Below are 24,746 nucleotides of genomic sequence, written 5' to 3'. Positions count from 1 at the left end.
GACTTTCACCAACAGTTTAAGAGAGTGTCTATTTCAATATACCTTTCCAGTCTTGGCTAGTCTTAAGAGAAAAGTTTTTGACTAATTTGATACATGAAATTATGTCTAATTTTAACTTGTATTTATTGGATCACTGTAGAGGTTCAATTCTTGGCCATTTTTGTGAATTGAATTGTTTATTTTTCTTTTTAGATGTTAATGTTTTGTTGATATGCATAAAATCTTTATTTTAAAAATGTAGTGTCTGGGCTGGGTGTGGTGGCTCATGCCTGTAATCTTAGCAATTTGGGAGGCTGAGGCAGGTGGATCATTTGAGGTCAGGAGTTCAAGACCAGCCTGACCAACATGGTGAAACCCCACCTCTACTAAAAATACAAAAAGTAGCTGGGTGTGATGGTATGTACCTGTAATCCCAGCTACTCGGGAGACTGAGGCAGGAGAATTGTTTGAGCCCAGGAGGCAGAGGTTGCAGTGAATCGAGATCCCACCACTGCACTCCAGACTGGGCGATGGAGGGAGACTCCATCTCAAAAAAAAAAAAAAAAAAAAAAAAAAAAAAAATGTAGTGATGTAGTGTCTGTCATATTATGGATATTTTTCTCAATTTGATTTTTACCTTCCACTTAATACACATTTATGTGAATCTCCCCCATGTGCCAGGCACTAGTCTAATCATCAAGGATGAAATAGACACAGTCCCTGCCCTTAAGGATCTTACAGTCTAACAGAGGGAAGCTGGCAGATAAACAGTGACTGCAATAAAATTTGCACATCCTCCACCAGAAGTACAAATAGGCTATAGTGGATGCACTAAAAGACGTGAGTGGCCAATTGGACATGTCGGGGCCAGGAAAAGGCTTCAGAGACGATTCTTAACTAAGAATAAAAAGCTTTACTAGAGTGACAAGGGACAAAGTAGGAAAGGCATTCCAAGCAGAGGAACACCAAAAGATAGGGCCAGAGATCTGGTTAGTGGATTTGGGTTTGGCTTCAGTAGTTGGGTTTGTCTGAGGAGTAAAATGTCAGGAAAATCCAGTAGAAGAAAGGGCTGGAGAGACCTCAGAAGTCACATAATTTTAAAAATCATACATAACTTTTTGAGTAAGCTTTCTCTTTCTGATCTTACATAATGTTTAACATTAAAAAAAAAAAAAAGTCCTTCCTAGCCCCAGAGATTTGATGTTTACCTTCATTTTCTTCTAGTTTCTGTTTACATTTAATCTATCAGGAGTTGCCTTTGGTATATAATGGCAAACTTCATTTGGATCTTATTTTTTCTGTTTTAATGTTTATATGGTTCACTAAACTTCCTTCTGTAACCTTACTTTAATAATGGGTAAAAACAGGGGGTGTTAAATATCTAATAAAGAGTATTTATGCCCAGGTGGGGACAATGCTAAGGACAACAAAAGAAATTTCACTGGGGTTTGCTATTTTAATACCTAAATACCAAAAGGGAGCTGTGACAAACATCACGAGTGCAGATATGCAGCCTTTTAGGGTCCTGGCTCTCAGAATACCACTACTACTTTGTATTCAAAAATTAATAATTTTTGAGGAGCCAACCATGTTTCCACAAAAAGTAATTTATTTACATGATAACTGAAGAGGGGAGAGGGAGGAGAAATATATCATTGCCTGCTTCATTTGTTTACTACTACCAGAAATTAGGTGGAGTCAGGCTTCCTCCCCTGATGCCAGCTGGAGATTGAGTGGGGTTGGCATCTCTCTGCTGTACCGGCCAGACACTGAGACAGTTGACAACTGAGAGCTGTGATTGGTTAGAAAGGCAAAAGTAACCCTACCAGATTGGCTCTGGACTCCCCCAGATTCCCCTGTTGTTACTTCATAACATTCTGAAGACCTGTCCACCAATCACAGGACTCCTTACTGGAAAAACCAACTGCTGGGGAGTGCCAAGAGTCCCTAGCAACGCCCTGCAGCTTTTGAAATCTGAGGGGAAAAGACTGTAGTCAGCCCCTAGTGGATGAGAGCACCTATGCCCCAGAAAGAGCAGGCTCCCAGGATGGACACCTCGCCCCCTGAAGAACGCTTAGAGAAGCAAAATGAAAAACTGAACAACCAGGAAGAGGAGATGGAGTTTAAGGAACTGGACGATCTGAGGGAAGCCTTGGCAAACCTGCGGGGACTGTCAGAGGAGGAGAGGAGCGAGAAGGCTATGCTTCGCTCCCGCATTGAAGATCAGTCCCAGCTCATCTGCATCCTGAAGCGGAGGTCAGATGAGGCCCTGGAGCGCTGCCAGATCCTAGAGCTGCTCAATGCAGAGCTGGAGGAGAAGATGATGCAGGAGGCTGAGAAGCTCAAGGCCCAGGGTGAGTACACTCGGAAGCTAGAGGAACGCTTTATGACCCTAGCAGCCAACCACGAGTTGATGATCCGCTTCAAGGATGAATACAAGAGTGAGAACATCAAACTGAGGGAGGAGAATGAGAAACTGAAGCTGGAGAATAGCAGCCTCTTCAGCCAGGCTCTGAAGGATGAGGAGGCAAAAGTATTACAGCTCACAGTCCGGTGTGAGGCTCTCACTGGGGAGCTAGAGACGCTGAAGGAGAGGTGTGCTCAGGATGCTTGCCAGGCACAGGCGCGCGAGAAGGAGCTGCTGGAGCTACAGAGCCAGCAGGCCTGCACCCACACCAAAAAGACAGAACAGCTGCGCAGCCAGCTGCAGACTCTCAAGCAGCAGCACCAGCAGGCTGTGGAGCAGATGGCTGAAGCAGAGGAGACACACAGCAGCCTGAGCCAGGAGCTGCAGGCCAGGCTGCAGACCGTCACTAGAGAGAAAGAGGAGTTGCTGCAGCTGTCAATGGAAAGGGGCAAAGTGCTTCAGAACAAACAGGCAGAGATCCGCCAGCTTGAGGAAAAGTTGGAGATAGCAAATGAGGGCAGGAAGCATGCGCTGGAGCGGTTTAAGCAAGAGGCAGTGGCTGTGGACAGCAACTTGAGAGTCAGGGAGCTTCAGTGCAAAGTAGATGGGATCCAGAAGGCCTACGATGAACTCAGGCTGCAGTCTGAAGCCTTCAAAAAGCACAGCCTGGATCTTTTAAGCAAGGAGAGAGAACTCAATGGCAAACTCCGCCATCTCTTTCCATAAGCAAGTTTCTGCTTCCTCTGGCCTGCAATTCAGAATTCAAATATTTGTGTCTTAGCATTATGGCAAGAGTAAAGATGATATCCCATTTATTATACTTTTAAGCACAAAAGGCAACTCAAAGAAAAGCTACTTTACTATGATATTGTTGTGATTATTGTAAAGCCATTATTAATTTTCATTTCTACCACCTAGAATACACAAGATTTGCCAGATTTCCTTCTGTGCCTTAGAAATCTTAAATTTACTAGTAGTATCTTCTCCTACCCATAACTTCTTAATTCTCAACCTCAGCTATCTTCATATATTTTAGGATTTTAAATTGGCAACTTCTATGATTTAAGTCAATCTAAATGCAGTGAGATGTGCCATTGTGAAAAATAATTAGCACAATTACCCATTGTAGATAGTTAGGCTTATAGTCTCCCATAGTTGAGACTGTAAGCAAACAGTTATCAGCATAATAGCGTGAATACTTTGCGGGAAAAATAATTGTCTGACTTTATTTTATTTTGCACTAGCTTGGAAAATGATTGAGATCAAGTTCTTTAACGAAGTGGGTCAATTTTATTCTATATTAGCAATATGATTCAAATAAGTTATATAAAACCATTTTTATTTTTTCTGCAAGCTTAGATAATATTCCTTTTTTTGTTTTCTCAAAAAGAGGATTTAGATGTGCAATAATGCAAATACCAGTAGCTTAATTTAATATTGCAAAATATGCTAATAGACAATTAGACAATTTGGGGTAATAAATCATAGCAGACATGATCTATAGAGTAACTCAGAAATTGTTTTCTGTTTCTATTAGCATTTTTTGTAATTAAGTTTTTCCTTTTAAAAAATCTAAGCTGAATGTGTATATGTATGCTTGCAGCATTTTTGTAGTAATACCTACATTTTGTAAGAATACTTATAAAAGCATAGTTTTATATATATATATATACATATATATATATCCATGTAAAGTTCTTTAAAAAGTTCTCAAAAGTATATTTTCTTCCTGTAATTAGGTATTGACATATAAACATTATTATGAATACCTCTCAAAATAGATTGTAATGTAGTATTTTTCTCACCCATTTTGGTGAAGGCTACCAAGTTACATAATGAATTTACTTAAAAAATATGACTTGGTGCCTTTTTAATAAAACTATTTCCAAGCAAGTGTTACCTTACCTCAGGTAATTTTTTTACACCCATTTTTTCACACTTCTATTAAGATTATGCTATTAAATACAAACTTTTCTCGTCAAAATAGAAACCACACTGCCAGCTTCAAAGGACTATTTACTTCCTCCTACAGGTTACCAAGAATCAGAATATAGGAGCTAAGTTAATCATAGATATCCTTTATTGAGCCCATACTATTTATCATTGTGCTGAAGCAATTTGGATGAATTACTTTATTTAATCCTTAGGACTATTCAAGAAGGAAAGTGTGCTCATTTCTATTTTAAGGAAGAGGAGACTGGTTTCGGGAATTTTGCTTAAGGCCAGTTGGTCACTGGAGGAGCTGGGATTTTGATGAGTACAGCACATTGAAAGATAATTTTTGGCGACTGAGTGCCAGGTGCTGGGGTAGCCACTAAGAAGAAGCATAAAAAAGCATGTTTACTGCCCTGGAAGAGCCCTCATACAGTCTAAGGGCAATAATAATAATAATAATTACATATACTGTGATCACAGGGGAAAGACATAGGTAGTATCTAGCCCTGCCTGGTGGTAAGGGTTGGGTTGGCGGGGAGGACTCCTAGGGATGATTAATTTCCTCAGGTGGAGAAAAGGGAGAAAGGGTTGAGACAGCATCGTGTAGAAAGCATAGAGGTATTTTTAAATGCCCAGAATACTTGGGGGAATCATAGCAGCTGGGAACAGGAGAGGAGACGCATGTGTGCAGATAAAACTGTAAACAGTAGGTTGGGGCCATAATATAGGGGACCTTGAAAGCCAGGCTGGCCCGTTATATGAGAGAGAGGGAGGGGCGCGAGAGGAGGGGCAAACGTACAAACGGAAGCCACGGACACAGCCCGCGTTTTCCCATCCAGATCCGCGCTGCTCTGCGAGGGGCCTGGTGCGCATGCGTGCCGACCCTCACGCCGCTCTACCGCTCCTCCTACCTCCCGTAACCTGCAAGTCTTTGCTCGGCTCATCCACCCGAAACTGCGGCCTCGTGGTCGTCCTTGGGGCCTAAGTTTTGCCCCCAGCCTGCTGGGAGAAGTCCCATGGGCAGAGGCCGAACGGTTCTGGAGCAGGCTGAGGGCCGTTTGGGTATGAATCCCGGAATTCCGGGTACTGGAGTGTGGTCTAGAAGGGGAGTGAGCTCCAGGGACTCCACGTTACGTGGGGGGGAAGAGCGCATCTGGAAGATCGCGTCGGGGGAGTAGGGCATGGGGTAGGGGCGCGTGTCCCCCAAAACTCGGGCGCAGGGGAAAGAGCCCAGTTGCCCTGGTCTGAGGACCGTAGTGTTCCAAGCTGTGCCAAGGAACACATACGTTTGATTCTTATTTGCCGTTTTGTAGATCCTAAGTCGTCAGATACGGGCCATTTAATAAGATTCACCCTAATACCCATTTGAAAAATTTTGAAAGTGGGAAATGAGAGTAGAAAGTTAAAGATAGATGGCTCTGAAGAACAACCGCAGAAGAGCCCACAACATAGGCCAAGAGGAATGTGCACCTATCATGTGTCAGGTGCTTTTCATTCCGCCCTCATAACAACTCTTCAAGGGAGGTTCAGTTATCACAATTTTACAGGTGAAAAAAAGGGAGACTCAGGGTGACTTGTCCAAAGCCAGGAAGGTTTGGAGAGGCAAGAGTGAGTTTTGAACCTAAGGCCCTGGGTATGCTGCCTACACAGGCTCCCACACCTGGTTTAATGCTCACTGTTGCTGTCGCGAAATTCTTATTAATTTTTTAACAAGCGGCTCCATATTTTAATTTTTGTTCTGGGTACTATCAAGGAAGTAGTTGGGCCTGTTTTCTGGCTCTAAAACCCATGCTCCAGAAGGAGCAAACTCCTTCTTAGGAGCCTTAAAAAGGCATTGTCTTCCTCTGTGCTCCGTGGTACTTTATATTCCACTCTGTCAGTCCTCATATTTAATCTGTGACCCAGAGCCACATCAGGGGATAAGCAACCAGTTTATCTATTATGGTATGTTGCTCTATTAAGTGATGCTTATCACTGGAACAAAGTGACAAAATGTAAATCAGCCTCCTCCAAACTACTGCCTTTGAAATTTAAGCAGACCTATATCCCTGCTGAATTTTTCTGTAACATCTACAAGCAGTAGCTCTCAAATGAAAGCAGAACAGAGATCCTAAAAGCAAATAATGTATGAGTAGTGCCGTGTAGCTGATAGGTGTGACTTTTTGTTACCTAAACTGTGAGCTCTTCAGTGTGCTGTAAGGAACTTGTCTGGTTCCAAAAAATTCTGAAAGAGAGCTTGAAAAGAGGAGAGCTACAGGAGAAGTGAACTGACTGGTATTTTCAGAATACTAACTCTGCTTCAGTTAGAGAAAATGAATTCAAGTTAGTTTGTTTCTAGTAAACAAAATATTAATAGAAAATCTTTGTCAACCTGACTCCATATATTAAACAATTATTTAAAGAAAGTTGTTTGAAGGAGTACCTGCCCAGGTGCCTGCTGTTCTACTCGGCCCTCCTTTCCCTAGATACCGATGAGGTAGCTGTGGCTGAGTCAGGTCAGGGATATTCTGCTTTCTACTATGACGAGACCAACAGAGCTGGGCAGACTTGAGATACCACCTCTTTGCCCACAAAGAAAAGAGGACGATGACTCTTAACTGCTCCCCTAAAAGCCTACCCTCCCCCTCCAGACAGCTTGTCTGCCAGTGTCATTGGCCAAAATTGGGTCATATGCAAATACCTCAGCCAAGCATCTTCATAGGGCATGTTGCCAGCATGATTGATTTAGACCAATCAGGATCCACCCTGAGATGGGAATGAGGCCAGTCTGTGCCACATAGTGGAAGGGACTACCTGGCAAAGGCAGGGCTCTGCCAGCAGGAATGAAGGAGGATGGATGTTGGATGGTCCATCAATAGTGCCTTCTGTGCTACATCTGTTTAGACTGCCAGAGCCTTATCAGACAGGGAGCCTTTTTAAATCCTTAATCACAAGTCTTGGCCTCTTAAAAAAGTTACTGGAATTTGGGGAAGTGGCTGAGAATAAGCTTTTCTAATTATTGTGTAAATTGGATATTACTTTCTAAACACTAAAAACATTAAACTTAGGGGACACCTAGAGCTCTACAGATGAGTCTCCCTACTTGATGCTGTTCTCTCTAAAACCTCCTGTTTATTCCACTTGGGAAAAATGAATCGAAGAAAAAAACTTGTTCTTGCACAGATCTGTCTGGTCATTCATTACACATTCAACTGACTACGGTGCTCTCACAACACCCTTAATCCCCAATCCCACAGAGGGACTCCTACCTTAGCTACTTGCCAGACAGTTCCCACTTAATGTTGTAATCCACTCTTATTTGTACTAGTCTAAAATAATCTTCGTTTTCATGTTTAAGGTTATTCATTACATCATTGTTACAGCAAAAGATTGGAAATAGCTTACATACCATCAATAGGGAACAGGTTATATGAACTATGGATCCTTCACACTGTGGAACACAGTGCAACTGTAAAATAAAAGGAAAAGGAAGATGTTAATGTATTGATATAGAACTATCTCCAGGATATATGCAGAAAAAAACACAAGCTATAGAGCAATATCCATATAACACTATATTCTGTGTAAGGGGGAGAGGAGGAGGGGTATTAGCATGCAAACATTTCCAGCTGCATAAATAAATATTGGAAAAAAAGTTGTTATTAGTGGTGTGGAAGCATAAAGGGAATGAGGTGGTCAGGGATAGGAATGGGAAAGAAACTTCTTAATGTATACCATTTTATATCATTTGACTTTTGAACTATGTGAATATATTACCTATTCAAAAGATAGTAAAATTGAAAACAAAAATAAAAGAATCTTCCATATATCTGTTTAATTTCCCAATAAGCTATATTTCTGTTTAGGCGATTCAAAAGCCTGCACATTTTCCCCTCTCCAAGAACTGGGTAGGCACGGCATATTTTAGATAAAGCCAAATATGGCCTGACAGATCTGGGTCAGAACGTTCAGCTGGAAGCTGCTGCTTTCACAAATGTTCAACAACATATGCCTAATGACAATATCTTTTTCTTCCCTAAAGAATGCCTCTCAATGATTAGTATTTCTCTCCTAAAGATTTGGATGTGTTAGCTTCTTTCATGGATTTTCACGTCTGTATAAATCTTAGATTTTAGAGAGTCTGTTTTCTTATATATTCAAGCTTTTAGGCTTTTGGTATTCATTTTTGTTTTTATGCTGACATACCAACAAAAGGTAGAGGAGGTAGATCAGCCATTCTGATCTTTCATTTCTGATCTTTCTGATCCTAATTACTAACTCATTCACTGAATATATTGCATTAATTTAACAAATATTCATTGAGAGTCTATTAGCCAAGACACTATGCTAAGTGGTGGGATACAATGTGAGCAAGATAGAGACCTTATCTTCACTGACTTTGCATCTTTCTGGATGAGAAAAATGCTGAACAATAGGAGGACATGGAAGTGCATAGCAGGGTCCTCCAACCTAATATAGGAGTGATTAGAGGAAGCTTTTCCTGGAGATGGATTTAAGGTATCTGTAGAATGTGTAAAAACTGTCCAAGAGAAGAGGAAAACATGAGAGTACAGTAGCTTGGAAAGCTTCACAGTACCTCCTGTTCCTGATCAAGAAAACTGCCTTTCCCAACAACTGTACCATTCAGGGCTACAGAATAAGCAGCTCCAAATAGATTCAAGAGATTCTCAGGCCAGATTAATCCCATTATGCTCACATCCACATTTACATTAGTCCTTTCCAGAAGTCTGAGCCTTCATAATCTTACTCAATCCTTCCCCTCCCCCACCACCATTCCCATGCAAACTCTTTGACTGAGCCCTTTGGAAACTCAGATCTATGATCAGCAAACCAGCTGAAGTATTAGTGTAGTAAGCAAAAGGGTGCATTGGCATAAGACTGCCTAGATTCAAATCCTGACTGTTACTGGGTGACCTTAAATTAGGTCTTAGTGGGTGAAGAGGTAACCAGAAAGCTAAAATCTTCAGTAAGGAAGAGATAAGAGGATGACATGGCATGAATTTCAAATTGGTATAACCATACAAAGAAAAGAATTATCCAAAAGGCTTTAGAAAACAGTATTTTCAATGAATATCCTTAATGGAGTATATTCCAAGGACAAATTGAACTGCAAAGAAATCTTAGTAAATTTCATTCATTAGCTTGTTAGTTGTAATATTGGCAATTATATGAACATTTTTATATATATTGAAGCGAAAGCAAAAAATGATTATGTTATTGTTGCTAGGGAGAAAATTTTCAAGACTTAAGTGCAGGTATTTAAAAAGTTAAGTAAAATATTATTTAATGTTTAATTTGAATTTAAAATACCAGTCTAAATCCCTGACAGTTTTTCTGTTAAAAAAAAAAATACGTATTCCCTAGCTCTGTCAACTGAAATGCCTAGAAGCAATAAAAATCCAATGCAGTGAGCATCCCTAGGGCCTGTTTCTGGCCTCCCAAAACTGTTTTCCACGAAATTGAAGAAAGGCTCCCTGGAGGAGACACTGATTTCAGAACTGGTGTAGGAAAAGTACAAGATAAACCTGAAAAATCTAGGTGTGTCAGAAAGCAAATTAACTATCAGAAACTAATGGAGTTCTGTCAAATAGACAAGAGAGCTAAATTGGAGGGGCTCTCAGTGGCCAAAGATGATTGATTTGAGCACCAAAATCTATAACCACAATTGAGTGAAACACTGAATATCATGATACACCCCCCAAAAAGATTAATTACAATTAAAGAGAATTAATTGAACATTTATTCTACTTTGCCTGTTCTCTGTATTTCAGGAAAACAAAGTGACTTCTAAGTAATGAAAGTTGCTTTTCACAGAATAATACCAGATAAAAGTAAAAAGGCATTTTAAAAATAATTGTGTAACCTTGACTGAAATAACTTAGGAACTGATCATCATTAGATGAAACCATTAGGAGAAAGGTTAATGGGGAATTTTGCAGTGGGGGAATTAGACTGTCACCACTTGAAAACATTGATCAATCTTAGCATTAGTACAGTAAAACAGGACAGCTAAGTATTGTGTGCCTCCTGGTATAATGCAGTATGCAGAGCAGCACCTCCTAGGAAGTATTCTTGCCAAAAATGTTGAACCTTAAGATAATTAAGCCCTAAGAACTAACTTCCCATTTACAGAAAATATGTGGGCTATTGGGATGAGTAAAATAACATCACAAGAAAGCAGACAAATCTAGAATATGAGACATTCAATAGGACAATTGACCTGGTTTCACACAAAAGGCATTTCGGAAAGGGAGTGGGGGATTGCTGTCCTAGATTAAAAGAAATTTAAGAGACATAACAACCAACTGGAATGTGTAGAATTGTTTGGATCCTGATTAAGTTATCTGTAGATCGACATTTTTGAGACTACTGAATGTGGACTAAATGATATCAAGAAATCCATAATAATTTTATTAGTTGTAATCATGGTGTTGTGGTTATAGAAAAAAATGACTTAGGCTGGTGGCTCACACCTGTAATCCCAGCACTTTGAGAGGCCAAGGCGGGTGGATCACCTGAGGTCAGGAGTTTGAGACCAGCCTGGCCAACATGGTGAAACTCCTCCTCTACTGAAAATACAAAAAAATTAGCCAGTTGTGGTAGCTGGCGCCTGTAATCCCAGCTACTTGGGAGGCTGAGGCAAGAGAATCGCTTGAACCTGGGAGGCGGAGGTTGCAGTGAGCCAAGATTGCGTTACTGCATTCCAGCCTGGTGACAGAGCGACACTCTGTCTCAAAAAAAAAAAAAAAGATTTTACAGTCAAACACGGTGGCTCACGCCTATAATTCCAGCACTTTGGGAGGCCGAGGCAAGAGGATTGCTTGAACCCAGGAGCATGAGACCAACCTGGGCAACATGACGAAATCCCGTCTCTACAAAAAAAAAAAAAAAAATAGAAAAAATAGCCGGTGTGGTGACTTGCAAATGTAGTCCCAGCTACTCAGGAGGCTGAGGTAGGAGGACCACCTGAGCCCAGGGTGGTCGAGGCTTCAGTGAGCCATGTTTGAGCCACTGCAGTCCAGCCTGGGTGACAAAGTGACACCCTGTCTCCAAAAAAAAAAAAAAAAGAAAAGAAAAAATGACATTATAGTTGAGGATGTACACTGCCATGTATAGGGATGAAACGACATGATGTCTAGGATTTATTTACTTTAAAATATTTCAGTAATAAAAAAAGAGATAAAGCAAGTGTGGAAAAATCTTGATAATGTTAAATCTGGATGATGGGTCTATAAGGATTCTGTGTACTATTCTCTTCAGTTTTGTGTCAGAGTACAAATTTTCAGTATTTAAGAAATTTAAATTTTAAAAGTTTTGGGGGTTTCTAAAGGAGAGAGCAGAAGGAATGATTTGGAATTGGCAATGAGAAGTAAGAGCACAACAGCCAAGTTCTGACTCCGAGGTGCCCGTTGTGGTGAGAGAGGAAACAACTTCCACTTGAGAAGTGGAGTTCTTGCTATCAGAATCTAAGAAGCTTTTTTCCTAGCCTTCCAAATCTTTCATGCTCAAACTTCTATGCCTACTGCCTTTCCCCCACTGAAATAGCAATTCTCAACTTGAGTGGCAGCAACTGTGAGGTTTGATTAGTTAGGACATATACTAGTAATTTCTCACTATTTCAGTTGGTTACAAATGATGGTCATTTTAAAATAAAACAAAATGTATTCCACATTAGTCCACAATAGTATAATTCTCATTCAGTTGCATTTAGAAATGCTTTCTTGAGAAGGAGTTAGAGGAGTGGAAATATAATACAGCTAGCACACTGGGAATTGCACATTTCATGCAAATATGCATGTAGGGCTTGTAAACACAATCCAGCAGTGCCGTAGACATCGTCAATCACCTGATTCTTCAATTTTCATCCAGTCATAATGTCCTGTCTCACTACCCCTTACACATTATACTTCATGGGTAAACAGGCAAACTATAGTAAAATGAGCACCCTCATCTTTGTGCTACTGGTATATCTTGTTTTATTGCATTTCACTTTCTTCTGCTTCACATATATGGCATTTTTTACAAATTGAAGGTTTGTGGCAACCATAAGTTGAGCATGTCTATCAGCACCATTTTTCCAACAGCATGTGTTCACTTTGTGTCTCTGTGGTTTGTAACTCTCACATTATTTCAGGCTTTTTCATTATTAATGTCTCTGTCATGGGGATCTGTGATCATTGATCTTTGATATTACTATTGTAATTGTTTTGGGGTGCTGTGAACAGTACCCATATAAGATGGCAAACTTAATTGATGAATGTTGTGTGTGTTCTGACTGCCCCTGACTGGCCATTCCCCAGTCTCTCTCCCTCTCCTTGGGTCTCCTTATTCCTGAGACACAACAGTATTGTAATTAGGCCAATTGATAATCCTACAATGGCCTCTAAGTGTTCAAGTGAAAGAGTTATACATCTCTCACTTTAAGCCAAAAGCTAGAAATGATTAAACTTAGTGAGGAAGGTGTGTTGAAAGCAGAGACAGGCTGAAAGCTTGGCCTTTTGCACCAGTTAGCCAAGTCATGAATGCAGAGGAAACATTTTTGAAGGAAAAAAATTTGAAGGAAATTAAAAAGGGCCACTTCAGTAAACACATGAATGATAGGAAAATAAAACATCCTTATTGCTGACATGGAGAAAGTTTTAGTGATCTGGATAGAAGATCAAACCAGCCATGACATTCCTTTAAGCCAAAGCCAAACCCAGAGCAAGGCCCTAACTGTTTTCAATTCTATGAAGGCTGAAAGAGGTGAGGAAGCTGCAGAAGAAAAGCTGGAAGCTAGCAGAAGCTAGCAGAGGTTGGTTCATGAGGTTTGGATATTCTGAAGGAGAGAGGAGAAGAAATGATTTGGAATTAGCAATGAGAAGTAAAAGCACCACAGCCAAGTTAGAGAGAAAAACCCATCTCTATAACATAGAAGTGCAAGGTGAAGCAGCAAGTTTTCCAGAAGATCCAGCTGAGATAATTGATGAAGGTGGCTAAACTAAACAACAGACTTTCACTGTGGACAAAAAGGCCTTTTATTGGAAGAAGATGCCCTCTAAGGCTTTAGTAGTTAGAGAAGTCAATGCCTGGCATCAAAGCTTTAAAGGACAGGCTGACCCTCTTATTAGGGGCTAATGGGCTAATGCAGCTGGTGACTTTAAGTTGAAGCCAGTGCTCATATTTACCCTTCCAAAAATCCTAGGGCCTTCAAGAATTATGCCAAATCTGCTTTGCCTGTACTCTATAAGTGGAATGACAAAGCCTGAATGAGAGCATATCTATCTACAGCATGGTTTACTGAATATTTTAAGCCCACTGTTGAGAACCACTGCTCAGAAAAAAGGATTCCTTTCCAAATGTTACTGCTCATTGACAATGCAGTTAGTTACTCAAGAGCTATAATTAAGATTTACAAGGAGATTTAAGTTTTTATGCCTGCTAAGACAACATCCACTCTGCAGGCCATGAATCAAGGAGTTCTGCAACTTTGAAATCTTATTGTTTCGGAAATACATTAAGGCAAAGCTGCCATACATAGTGATTCCTCTCATCAATCTAAGCAAAATAAATTGAAAACCTTCTGGAAAGGATTCACCATTCTAGATGCCATTAAGAACATTTGTTTGGAAGTTTGGAAGAGGATTCCATCCTTTATGGATGACTTAGAAGGATTCAAGACTTTAGTGGAGGAAATAACTGCAGATGTGATAGAAGTAAGAAGGGAGCTAGGATTAAAGTTGGAGCTAGATGTGACTGAATTACTGCAATCTCATGATAACACTTGATTGGATGAGGAGTTTCTTCTTATGGATGAGCCAAGAAAAATGGATAGTTTCTTGTAATGGAATCTATTCTTGTTGAAGATGCTGTGAACATTGTTTGAATGACAACAAAGGATTTAGAATATTACATAAACTTAGTTGATAAAGCAGCAGCAGGGTTGGAGAGAATTGACTCCAATTTTGAAAGAAGTTCTCCCATAGGCAAAATGGTATCAAACAACATCATGTGCTATAGAGAAATCTTTCATGAAGGGAAGTGTCAATTGATGCTGCAAACTTTATTGTCATATTTTAAGAAATGCCACAGTTACCCCAACCTTCAGCAACCACTACCTTAATGAGTCAGTAGTCATCAACATTGAGACAAGACCCTCCACCAGCAAAAGGATTATGACTCACTGAAGGCTCAGATGATTGTTAGCATTTTTAGCAATAAAATATTTTTAACTTAAGGTATGCACATTTCAAAGACATAATGCTGTTGCACACGCAGTAGACTACAGTATAGTGTAAACATTTATATGCACTAGGATACCAGAACATTCACATGACTCACTTTATTATGATATTCACTTTATTGTGGTGGTCTGGAATCAAATCTGCAGTACCTCCGAGGTATGCCTGTACATTTGTCATTCTACTATATCTACTCAGAAAAACACTAACCCATTCCCTGCTATCACTGCTTCAGTTGTCTGCTATAGAAAATCCAGTAAATGTATATTGGTGCTGGAGTACCATAAAGTCATGATCTTTGGGGAGATCTGATAGACTTGGACTCATCTATTCCAATCCCCCTTTCAATGTGCTTTTCTGTGTTGCAGAAATGTAAAAGCTGAAACAAAAGAAGCACAGAAACAAACTATATTTGCCAGACTCCTCTGCAGTCATATTTGGAAGGTGCAAATGAGGCAAGGATCCTTGGTTTCCTCCTTTTGCCACTATAGCTTCCAAGTATATTCTTGTGGAGACATCAGGTTTTTCTGCAACAGCATCTCGATGTCCATTCACTAACTTTATAGGATGTGGTAGCCAGCCCCTTAAGACAGGCTTTCTAATGATTCTTGTCTCCTAGTATTCATGTCCTTGTCTCATCCTCTCCCAGCACGAATAAGGTCTGACTCATGTGACCAAAAGAATCTTACATAAGTGATGGTATATCATCTCTGAGCTAGGTCATAAAAGACATTGGTGCTTCTTCCTTGGTCTCATGGACCATTTGCTCTAGGTGAAGACAGCCACCGTGAAGTGTAGACACTCACACAGCTCTGTGGATGGGCCCACATGGAGGAGGAACTGAAACCTCCCTTCATGGCCAACGAGTTAGCCATATGAACGAGTCACTTGGAAGCGGATTCTTTAGCACCATTCAAGCTTTCCAGAGGACTGCAGTCCAAGCCAAAATCTGACTAAACCCCATGAGGATTTCAGAGCTAGAACTAACTACCTACCTAAGCCACTTAAAAATTTCTGACCAACAGAAAATGTGAGCAACAATAAATGTTTATTGTTTTAAACCACAGTAATAAACAAGTGCTTATTCTTGGATGTTTGTCCTTTTTTAAGTTTTGGGTAACTTGTTAGGTAGCAATAGATAGTCAATAGTTGGAGTTGAGTTGCGCGTGGTGGCTCACACCTGTAATCCTAACATTTTGGGAGGCCAAGGCGGGTGGATTACCTGAGGTCAGGAGTTCAAGACCAGCCTGACCAATATGGTGAAACCCCGTTTCAATTAAAAATACAAAAATTAGCTGGGCATGGTGGCAGGCACCTGTAATCCCAGCTACTCGGGAGACTGAGGCAGAATTGCTTGAACCCGGGAGGTGGAGGTTGCAGTGAGCCGAGATGAAGCTATTGCACTTATGCCTGGGTGACAGAGTGAGACTCCGTCTCAAAAAAAAAAAAAAAAAAAAAGAAAGAAAGAAAGGAATAGTTGGGGTTGAGAATTTGGGGAGCAGCAGTTTTCCTTATCCCTAAATCACAGCTAAAGCAGAGTTTTTTGAAGTCAACATTCCAGCTGTCTATTTTACCACTTTTCCAACTGGGGCAGAGATAGTAGCTACCAAGTGGGCCTATTTGGCAATATTGTGCTGAGAGGCATTCTTGATAATCCAGTCTAATCCCCACTCCTCCCTCCAGTCTTTCCAATGACTTTTAAAGCACTACATTCTCTGAATTAAATTTCATTCCTCCTAAAGTAGCTAAGTTGGTTTCTGTTTCCTGTAGTTGAGCACTGAATGATACAACAGGCTCAGCTAGATTCTTGGCATATTTGGTTAGCCTCTCTTCATCTCCTTTAACAGTTTTACTGAATGGCTGCCATGACAAAGCAGTACCCAAAATCAGGTGGTTTAAAATAACAGAAATTTATTGTCTCATGGTTCTGGGGGCTAGAAGTCCAAAACCAAGGTGTTGGCAAGGCCTTGCTTTCTCCAGTGGCTTTGGGGGAGAATTTTTCCTTGCCTCTTCCAGTTTCTGATGTTTGCTGGCAATTCTTGGCATTCCTTGGCTTGTAGACACATCATTCCAGTCACATGGTTGTTACAGTTTGGCTGTGTTTCCACCCAGGTGTCATCTGAAATTGTAGCTCCATAATCCCCACATGTTGTGGAAGGGACTTGGTGGGAGGTGATTGAATCATGGGGTAGAGTTTTTCCCTTGCTGTTCTCATGATAGTGCATAAGTCTCACGAGATCTGATGGTTTTATAAAGGGCAGTTTCCCTGCATATGCCCTCTTGCCTGCACTATGTAAGATATGCCTTTGCTCCTCCTTGGCCTTCCCACATGATTGTGAGGCCTCCCTAGCCATGTGGAGCTGTGAGTCCATAAAACCTCTTTTTCTTTATAAATTACCTAGTCTCAGGCGGTTCTTTATAGCAGTGTGAGAATGGACTAATACAGTAAATTGGTCCTGGGTAGTGGGGCGCTGCTGTAAAGATACTTTAAAATGTGGAAGCAACTTTGGAACTGGGTAACAGGCAGAGACTGGAATAGTTTGGAGGGCTCAGAAGAAGACAGAAACATGTGGGAAAGTTTAGAACTTCCTAGAGACTTGTTGAATGGCTTTGATCAAAATGCTGATGTGATAACACTAAGAAGTCCAAGCTGAGGTGGTCTCAGATGGAGATGACGAATTTGTTGGGGACTGGAGCAAAGGTGACTCTTCTTATGCTTTGGCAAAGAGACTGGTGGCATTTTGCCCCTGCCCTAGAGGTTTGTGGAACTTTGAACTTGAGAGAGATGATTTAGGGTATCTGGCAGAAGAAATTTCTAAGTAGCAATGAATTCAAGAGGAAGCAGAACATAAAAGTTTGGAAAATTTGCAGCCCGATGTTGCAGTAGGAAAGAAAAAACCCATTTTCTTGGGAGAAATTCAAGCTGGCTGCAGAAATTTGCATAAGTAACCAGGAGCAACAGGTTAATCACCAAGACAATGGAGAGAATGTCTCCAGGGCATGTTAGAGATCTTCGAAGCAGCCCCTCCCATGACAGGCCCAGAGGCCTAGGAATAGAAAATGGTTTCATATGCTGGGCCTAGGGCCCCATGCTGTGTGCAGCCTAGGTTCTTGGTGCCCTGCATCCCAGCTGCTCCAGCTGTGGCTAAAAGAGGCCAAGGTACAGGCTCAGGCTATGGCTTCAGAGGGTGCAAGCCCTAAGCCTTGGCGGCTTCCATGTGATATTGAGCCTCTGGGTGCATAGAAGTCAAGAATTGAGGTCTGGCAACCTCCCCCTAGATTTTAGAGGATGTATGGAAACACTTGGCTGTCCAGGCATAAGTTTGCTGCAGGAGCAGGGCTTCCATGGAGAACCTCTGCTAGGGCAGTGCGGAAGGGAAGTGTGGGGTCAGAGTTCCCACACAGAGTCTACACTGGGGCACTGCCTAGTGGAGCTGTGAGAAGAGGGCCACCGTCCTCCAGACCCCAGAATGGTAGCTCTATCAACAGCTTGCACTGTGCACTGGAAAAGCTGCAGTCAGTGCCGATGCATGAAAGCTGCCAGGAGAGGGCCTGGACCCTGCAAAGCCACAGGGATGAAGCTGCTCAAGGCCATGGTAACACACCTCTTCCATCAGTGTGACCTGGGTGTGAGACATGGAGTCAAAGGAGATCATTATGGAGATTTAAGATTTGACTGCCCTGCTGGATTATGGACTTGCATGGGGCCTGTAGCCCCTTTGTTTTGGCCAAGTTCTGTCATTTGGAATGGGTGTATTTACCCAATGCCTGTACCTGCATTGTATCTAGGAAGTAACTAACTTGCTTTTGATTTTTCAGGCTTGTAGGCAGAAAGGACTTGCCTTGCCTCGCCTCCGATGAGACTTTGGATTGTGGACTTTTGAGTTAATGCTGAATGGGGGATTGTTGGGATGGCATGATTGGTTTTGAAATGTGAGGACATGAGATTTGGGAGGGGCCAGGAGCAGAATTATGTTGTTTGGCTGAGTTCCCACCCAAATGTCATCTTGAAATGTAGCTCCCATAACCCCCACATGTTGTGGAAGGGACCCAGTGGGAAGTAATTGAATCATGGGGGCAGGTTTTTTCTATGCTGTTCTCACTGTAGTGAATAAGTCTCACAAGATCTGATGGTTTTGTAAAGGGCAGTTCCCCTACATATGCTCTCTTGCCTACCACCATGTAACACATGTCTTTACTTCTCCTTTGCCTTCCACCGTGATTGTGAGGCCTCCTTAGCCATGTGGAACTGTGAGTCCATTAAACCTCTTTTTCTTTATAAATTACCCAGTTTTGGGCAGTTCTTTGCAGCAGTGTGAGAATGGATTAATACACATGCTTATCCTCTACCTATGTGTCTTTCCATTGTCTTCCCTTTGTGTTTGTCTCTATGTACAAATGTTTTCTTTTTATAAGGGCAAAAATCATGCTGAATTAGAACCCACCCTAATAAGCTAATTTTAGCTTTATTATCTCTGTAAAAATCCTATTGCCAAATAAGGTCACGTTCTAAGGTACTAGGGATTAGGACTTCGACATGTCATTTTTGAGGGACATAATCTAATCTATATCAACTCCTATCCTCCTCTTCACTCTTAGCTGACAATCTCTTCTTCTAATCTATCTAGATATTGATGCTACATTGTATTCTGGTGCTCCAGCTGAAAAATTTATGTATGCATGTCTCAGGGGATGAGTTGACATTCTTTTCCTATGTTTGGAAAATCTATGGTTAAAGAACTTGAGAGGCCTGGTGCAGTGGCTCACGCCTGTAATCCAGCACTTTGGGAGGCTGAGGCAGGTGGATCACGAGGTCAGGAGGTCAAGACCATCCTGGCTAACACAGGGAAACCCCATCTCTACTAAATATACAAAAAATTAGCTGGGTGTGGTGGCGGGTACCTGTAGTCCCAGCCACTCAGTAGGCAGAGGCAGAAGAATGGCGTGAACCCGGGAGGCAGAGTTTGCAGTTAGCAGAGATCGCGCCACTGTACTCTAGCCTGGGTGATAGAGTGAGACTCCGTCTCAAAAAACAAACAAACAAACAAACAAAAAACCTTGGGATCTTATTGTGGGGGATTAAAATGTTAAGAGGAAATAAAGAATGCGAAACAAAGTATCAGTGGCCCTACATGTCTTAAATTAATTTTCATTTTGTATTACATGCTTGCTAGAAACTTTCAGGATTTTTCTTCTTTCAAATTCCAATGAAATGCTTGTGTATTTACAAACATGTAATTAGGCCGGGCATGGTGGTTCACACCTGTAATCCCAGCACTTTGGGAGGCTGAGATGGGCAGATCATGAGGTCAGGAGTTCAAGACCAGCCTGGCCAACATGGTGAAACCCTGTCTCTACTAAAAAATACAAAAATTAGCCAGGCATGGTGGCAAGCACCTGTAATCCCAGCCACTTGGAAGGCTGAGGCAGGAGAATCGCTTGAACCCAGGAGGCAGAGGTTGCAGTGAGCTGAGATCATGCCACTGTACTCTAGCCTGGGCAACAGAGTGAGACTCTGTCTCAAAACAAACAAACAAAAAACGTTTAATTAATTCAGTTGTAAATAGTGTGTATAAAAACACATGTCCTATGATGTCTCTTCTTACCCACTCTGCTCCAACCTTTTTGTCTTTATTTCTTAACACACTATTGAGGTTTCAGCTGAAATTTTATTTCCTCAGAGAATTGTCCATTGGCTATCCAATCTAAAATAATTATAGATTTATTTTCAATTGGGTGACCCTTTAAAAAAATCTCTGTATAGCATTTTTATAAAACTTTCCTATTTATTTTCTGTCTTCTCTCATTACAAAGTCGGCTCCATGAGAACTTTATCGACCTTGCCCATCATTATACCCACAATGCTTATAACAGGATCTAGCTCAAAGTAGACCGTGTGTGTGTGTGTGTGTGTAGAATGACTGAATAAATTATTTTCTTGCTTTGATCTTGCAATTCTAGACAGATGCAGAATAATGTAGGTACGTGAGATGGGTCAAGTTTTGCAAAACCTTTATTTAGCTACGAGAAGCTGAACAGATGTTTTTCAAACTGCCTCCCCAATATACAAAACCCAATACACAGAGTTATAAAGTTTAGGCTTCTCTCACAATTATCTTAAGCTAGTGAACCTTACACAGTTTTTACATGGCTTTATACCTCCTTCCCTCCAAAGATTTGGAGTATAGTTGAATCCTGACACATGCTGCAAGTCATTTAATAAAACAGCCATTCATGTTGTTAAAATCTCCATGTAAAATACAAATAGGAGCATGTTTCTTAATCTAATAAAAATACTAATCTCAAGTCAATAGCTAGATAGTAAAGGCATTTCTGTTAAAGTCAGGAATAAGACAAGGAAGTTTGCTATAAACACTATTATTAGACATGAATCTGAAAGTGCTATTATATTATCAGTCAAGATAATAATAAATATTGCAAAGAAGGAAGCAAAATAGTTATATATAAGGTTATGTAATTATTAAAAATTGATAAGCTGAAAATTAAAACAAGAAAGTTTGGTGCACTAGTCAGTTAAAAATTTAACAAAAAAGATAAATAGCTCTCCTACATAGTAACAATAACCATTTAGAAATAGAACGGAAGAAATAATCTATTTTATGCAAAGTTTGCATAAAAACTAGGTAAAGTTTGCATAAAAACTAGATAAAAGAAATGAATACATTTAATGCAATTTCCATAAAAATTCTAGCTTTTTTGAACTTGGAAAGTCTTCTAAAGTTATGTGGAGAAATAAATACTTAAGTATAGCTAGAAAATTCTGAGAAAATAAAAATGACAAAGAGGGACTTGCCATATGAGATATGAAAATGTAATATAAACTCCAATAAAAAGTGGAGTGACGGCCGGGCGCGGTGGCTCAAGCCTGTAATCCCAGCACTTTGGGAGGCCGAGAAGGGTGGATCACGAGGTCAGGAGATGGAGACCATCCTGGCTAACACGGTGAAACCCCGTCTCTACTAAAAATACAAAAAAAAAAAAAAACTAGCCGGGCGCGGTGGCGGGCGCCTGTAGTCCCAGCTACTCGGGAGGCTGAGGCAAGAGAATGGCGTGAACCCGGGAGGCGGAGCTTGCAGTGAGCTGAGATCCGGCCACTGCACTTCAGCCTGGGCGACAGAGCGAGACTCCGTCTCAAAAAAAAAAAAAAAAAAAAAAAAAAAGTGGAGTGATTTTGCTTCTGGAATTGCAGAACTGATCAATAAAATAGATAAAGACCAGAAATAGATCCAAGTGTATGTAAGAATTTAATATATGGCACACATGTTGGGAAGTTAGTGGGACAAGTATGGATTATTCAATGAATTGATAAGTGGATTTTCTTTTTTTCTTCTAAGACATAGTCTTACTCTGTCGCCCAGGCTGGATGAAGTGCAGTGGCACAATCTTGGCTTACTGCAACCTCCGCCTCCAAGGTTCAAGTGATTCTTGGGCCTCAGCCTCCCAAGTAGCTGGGATTACATGCATGTGCCACCACACCTGGCTAAATTTCTTTCTAATTTTTTGTATTTTTAATAGAGATGAGGTTTCACCATGTTGGCCAGGCTGGTCTCGAACTCCTGGCCTTAAGTGTTCCGCCTGCCTCGGCCTCCCAAAGTGCTGGGATTACAGGTGTGAGCCACTGAGCCTGGTCTTTGATAAATTGACTATTTAAAAATTACAGCCTAAGAAAGAACTTTACAACTCCACCCCTAGTAAATCGTAAAATTATTTTTTTAAAAAGTTGGAAAATATAAGAGGCAAAGGGATGTTTTCCTTATAATGTAAAGAGGTCACATAAATCAAGAAGAAAAAAGACAAACATCTTCCCTGAAGAACGTTTTCCCCTACTTCAAAGATAAATAAATGGGTTAGGGAAGTGAAAATCCTATTCACATTAGAAGTCAGTTGGTCATGTGACAAACATTCAACCTTCCAATAATCAAGGAAAAGCAAATTTGGGAGGTTGCGGTGGCTCACACCCACAATCCCAGCACTTTGGGAGGCTGAGGCAGGTGGATCACCTGAGGTGGGCAGATCACCTGAGGCCAGGAGTTCAAGACCAGCCTTGCCAACATGGTGAAACCCCATCTCTACTAAAAGTACAAAAAATTAGCCAGGCAAGGTGGTGGGTGGGGGTTGGTGGTGGGGGGGTTGGTGTCTCTCTATGTTGCCGAGGCTGATCTCAAACTCCTGGGCTCAGGCAATCCTCCTGCCTCGGCCTCCCAAAGTGCTGGGATTACAGGCGTGAGCCACCACACCTGGCCAAATCATGTGTATTTAAAACAAAATTTTGTAGTTTAAAAAATATAATAAATCAATCAATAATATTGAATTTTGCCTAAGGGGAAAATGCAGTTGAATGGGATTACCAGCCATACAAAACACCTGTACTCAAGGGAGGCCAGAGTATACATATATCACCTTGAACTGTGTGCTGTTGTTCTTTAGCAAAATCTTTCCTAATGGAATGTTAAGCAGGACAAGGAGTCCTTTTATTTATTCTTCTAGATACCACAGGTCATACTTTTTTCACACCTTGAAATAATTGTTTTCATTCAGTTGAGCTTTAGTGTTATGCCTTCAGTCAAAACTGTAGACTTTGTTCACTCACTCAATAAATATTTGTTGAAGCCTGTGCAGTGTACCAAGCACGTTTCTCAATATTTAGGACCTGTCAGTGTTCAACTTTCCTGGAACTTGCTTTCTGTCTCTCTTAAGAAATACTGTATAGAAGCAGCTATCCTAGAGGATATCTGCTACATTATTCAGTATCCTATAGAGAAGTTTCTTTAAGATTTAAGAACTAGAAAAGTGGTTAAAGAATTCATATATACTTTACTTATGAACAAAGGAAAATTCATTTCTCTTTTTTTGTTTGGGCTGTCAGGAAACAATTTTAGCCCAACTCAAACAACTGAGTAAGATATTGCATCCATCCAATTCCAATATTAACCGTTTCCCCTTTCAGAACTCCTTCTCTTCCTAGTTCATCTTTTTTTTGGCCTTGCTTTTTAAAAATTCAAAATGTTTTGTTTTACTATATTCTAATGTACTTGTAAACTGCTTCAAATCTCAGATCTCTTGTGGGATATGAACCTAAATATCTGTATTTGTAAACTGCTTCAAATCTCAAATCCCTTGTGGGATGTGAACCTAAATAACAAACAGAAAAGGTCTCTAAAATAAAAGATGTGCATTGAAAATAGAGCATTTCAATGGGAAAACGCATGCCATAGTAAACTATGTGTGTATGCAGGAAGACGAAGGAAGACAAAGGGTTTTAAAGGAAAAAAAATGAGGATGGTTACACATTGTTTTGAAATAATTATCTTGACTACAAAGGTCAATAACAAGGGTGACGTCAGTTCAAGGTTGGACAGGCAGCTTCTGGGCAGACATCCTTGCAGAGGTTTTGTATAAGGTCGTGATGGTTTTTGTGCAACGTTGTAGTTTTGCAGTCTTTGTTTTCAGGCATACAAGTATGAGTACCCTCTCTTCATAGCCTTTTCTGGCTCTATTTGTCAGAGTTTTTGTTCGTTACCCAAATGCAGTAAGTCAGTACTGATTGGATCTTGGCTCAAGTGAAAATACCTACTTGTAAAAAATGGCATGAACAACCGAAGACAATTTTTGTAAGGAACGTTGTATTCTACATTCCTTTTTTTTTTTTTTAATTGACAAATAATAACTGTCACATTCATGGGGTACATAGTGATGTTTCCATACATATGGAATGTAGTGATCAGGTTAGGGTAATTAGCATATCCATTATCCAACTGAGGACATCTAGTATGGCCCAGGTATTAAATAGTATTAGTAAACGATTGTTAATTTTCTGAAGACTTGGTAATAGTATTATGATTATGAAAAAAAGTCCTTAGTTTTAGAGATGCACACTGAAGTACGCAGGGGTGTGGTGTCTTACCTGCAACTTTAGGATGATTCAGCAAAAAAAATTTACAAGCATTTATGTAAAGATAAAGCAAATATGGCAAAACAATGTGTTGAACTGTTGAGTCTGGGTATTGGGCGGTATTATTGAATTAGGGTGGATAAATCTAGAGTCTGTTGTTATTTTTGCTGCAGTTATTATGATGTCACTAGAAAGCTGGAATTATTCCCACTCCAAAGCACCCTAAAACCTCGCGATATTACGGCCTGGTGGCGCGCGAAACGCGGTGGGCGGGGCTGGGGCGAAAACCACT

At 40.6% G+C, this 24,746-nt stretch overlaps 1 protein-coding gene across 1 annotated transcript; it reads left to right on the top strand.

Annotated features, from left to right (window-relative positions):
* The first annotated feature begins 1,948 nt into the window (after positions 1-1,948).
* CCDC89 (coiled-coil domain containing 89) lies at positions 1,949-3,322 on the top strand. The gene has a single exon (XM_074014993.1). It carries the CDS (start codon positions 1,988-1,990, stop codon positions 3,110-3,112), a length of 1,125 nt encoding a protein of 374 aa, XP_073871094.1. The 5' UTR covers positions 1,949-1,987; the 3' UTR covers positions 3,113-3,322.
* The last annotated feature ends 21,424 nt before the right edge of the window (positions 3,323-24,746 follow it).

This window comes from Macaca fascicularis, chromosome 14, assembly GCF_037993035.2.
Source record: "Macaca fascicularis isolate 582-1 chromosome 14, T2T-MFA8v1.1".
Taxonomy (NCBI): Eukaryota; Metazoa; Chordata; class Mammalia; order Primates; family Cercopithecidae; genus Macaca; species Macaca fascicularis.
This window is presented reverse-complemented; position numbering and strand designations above follow the sequence as displayed.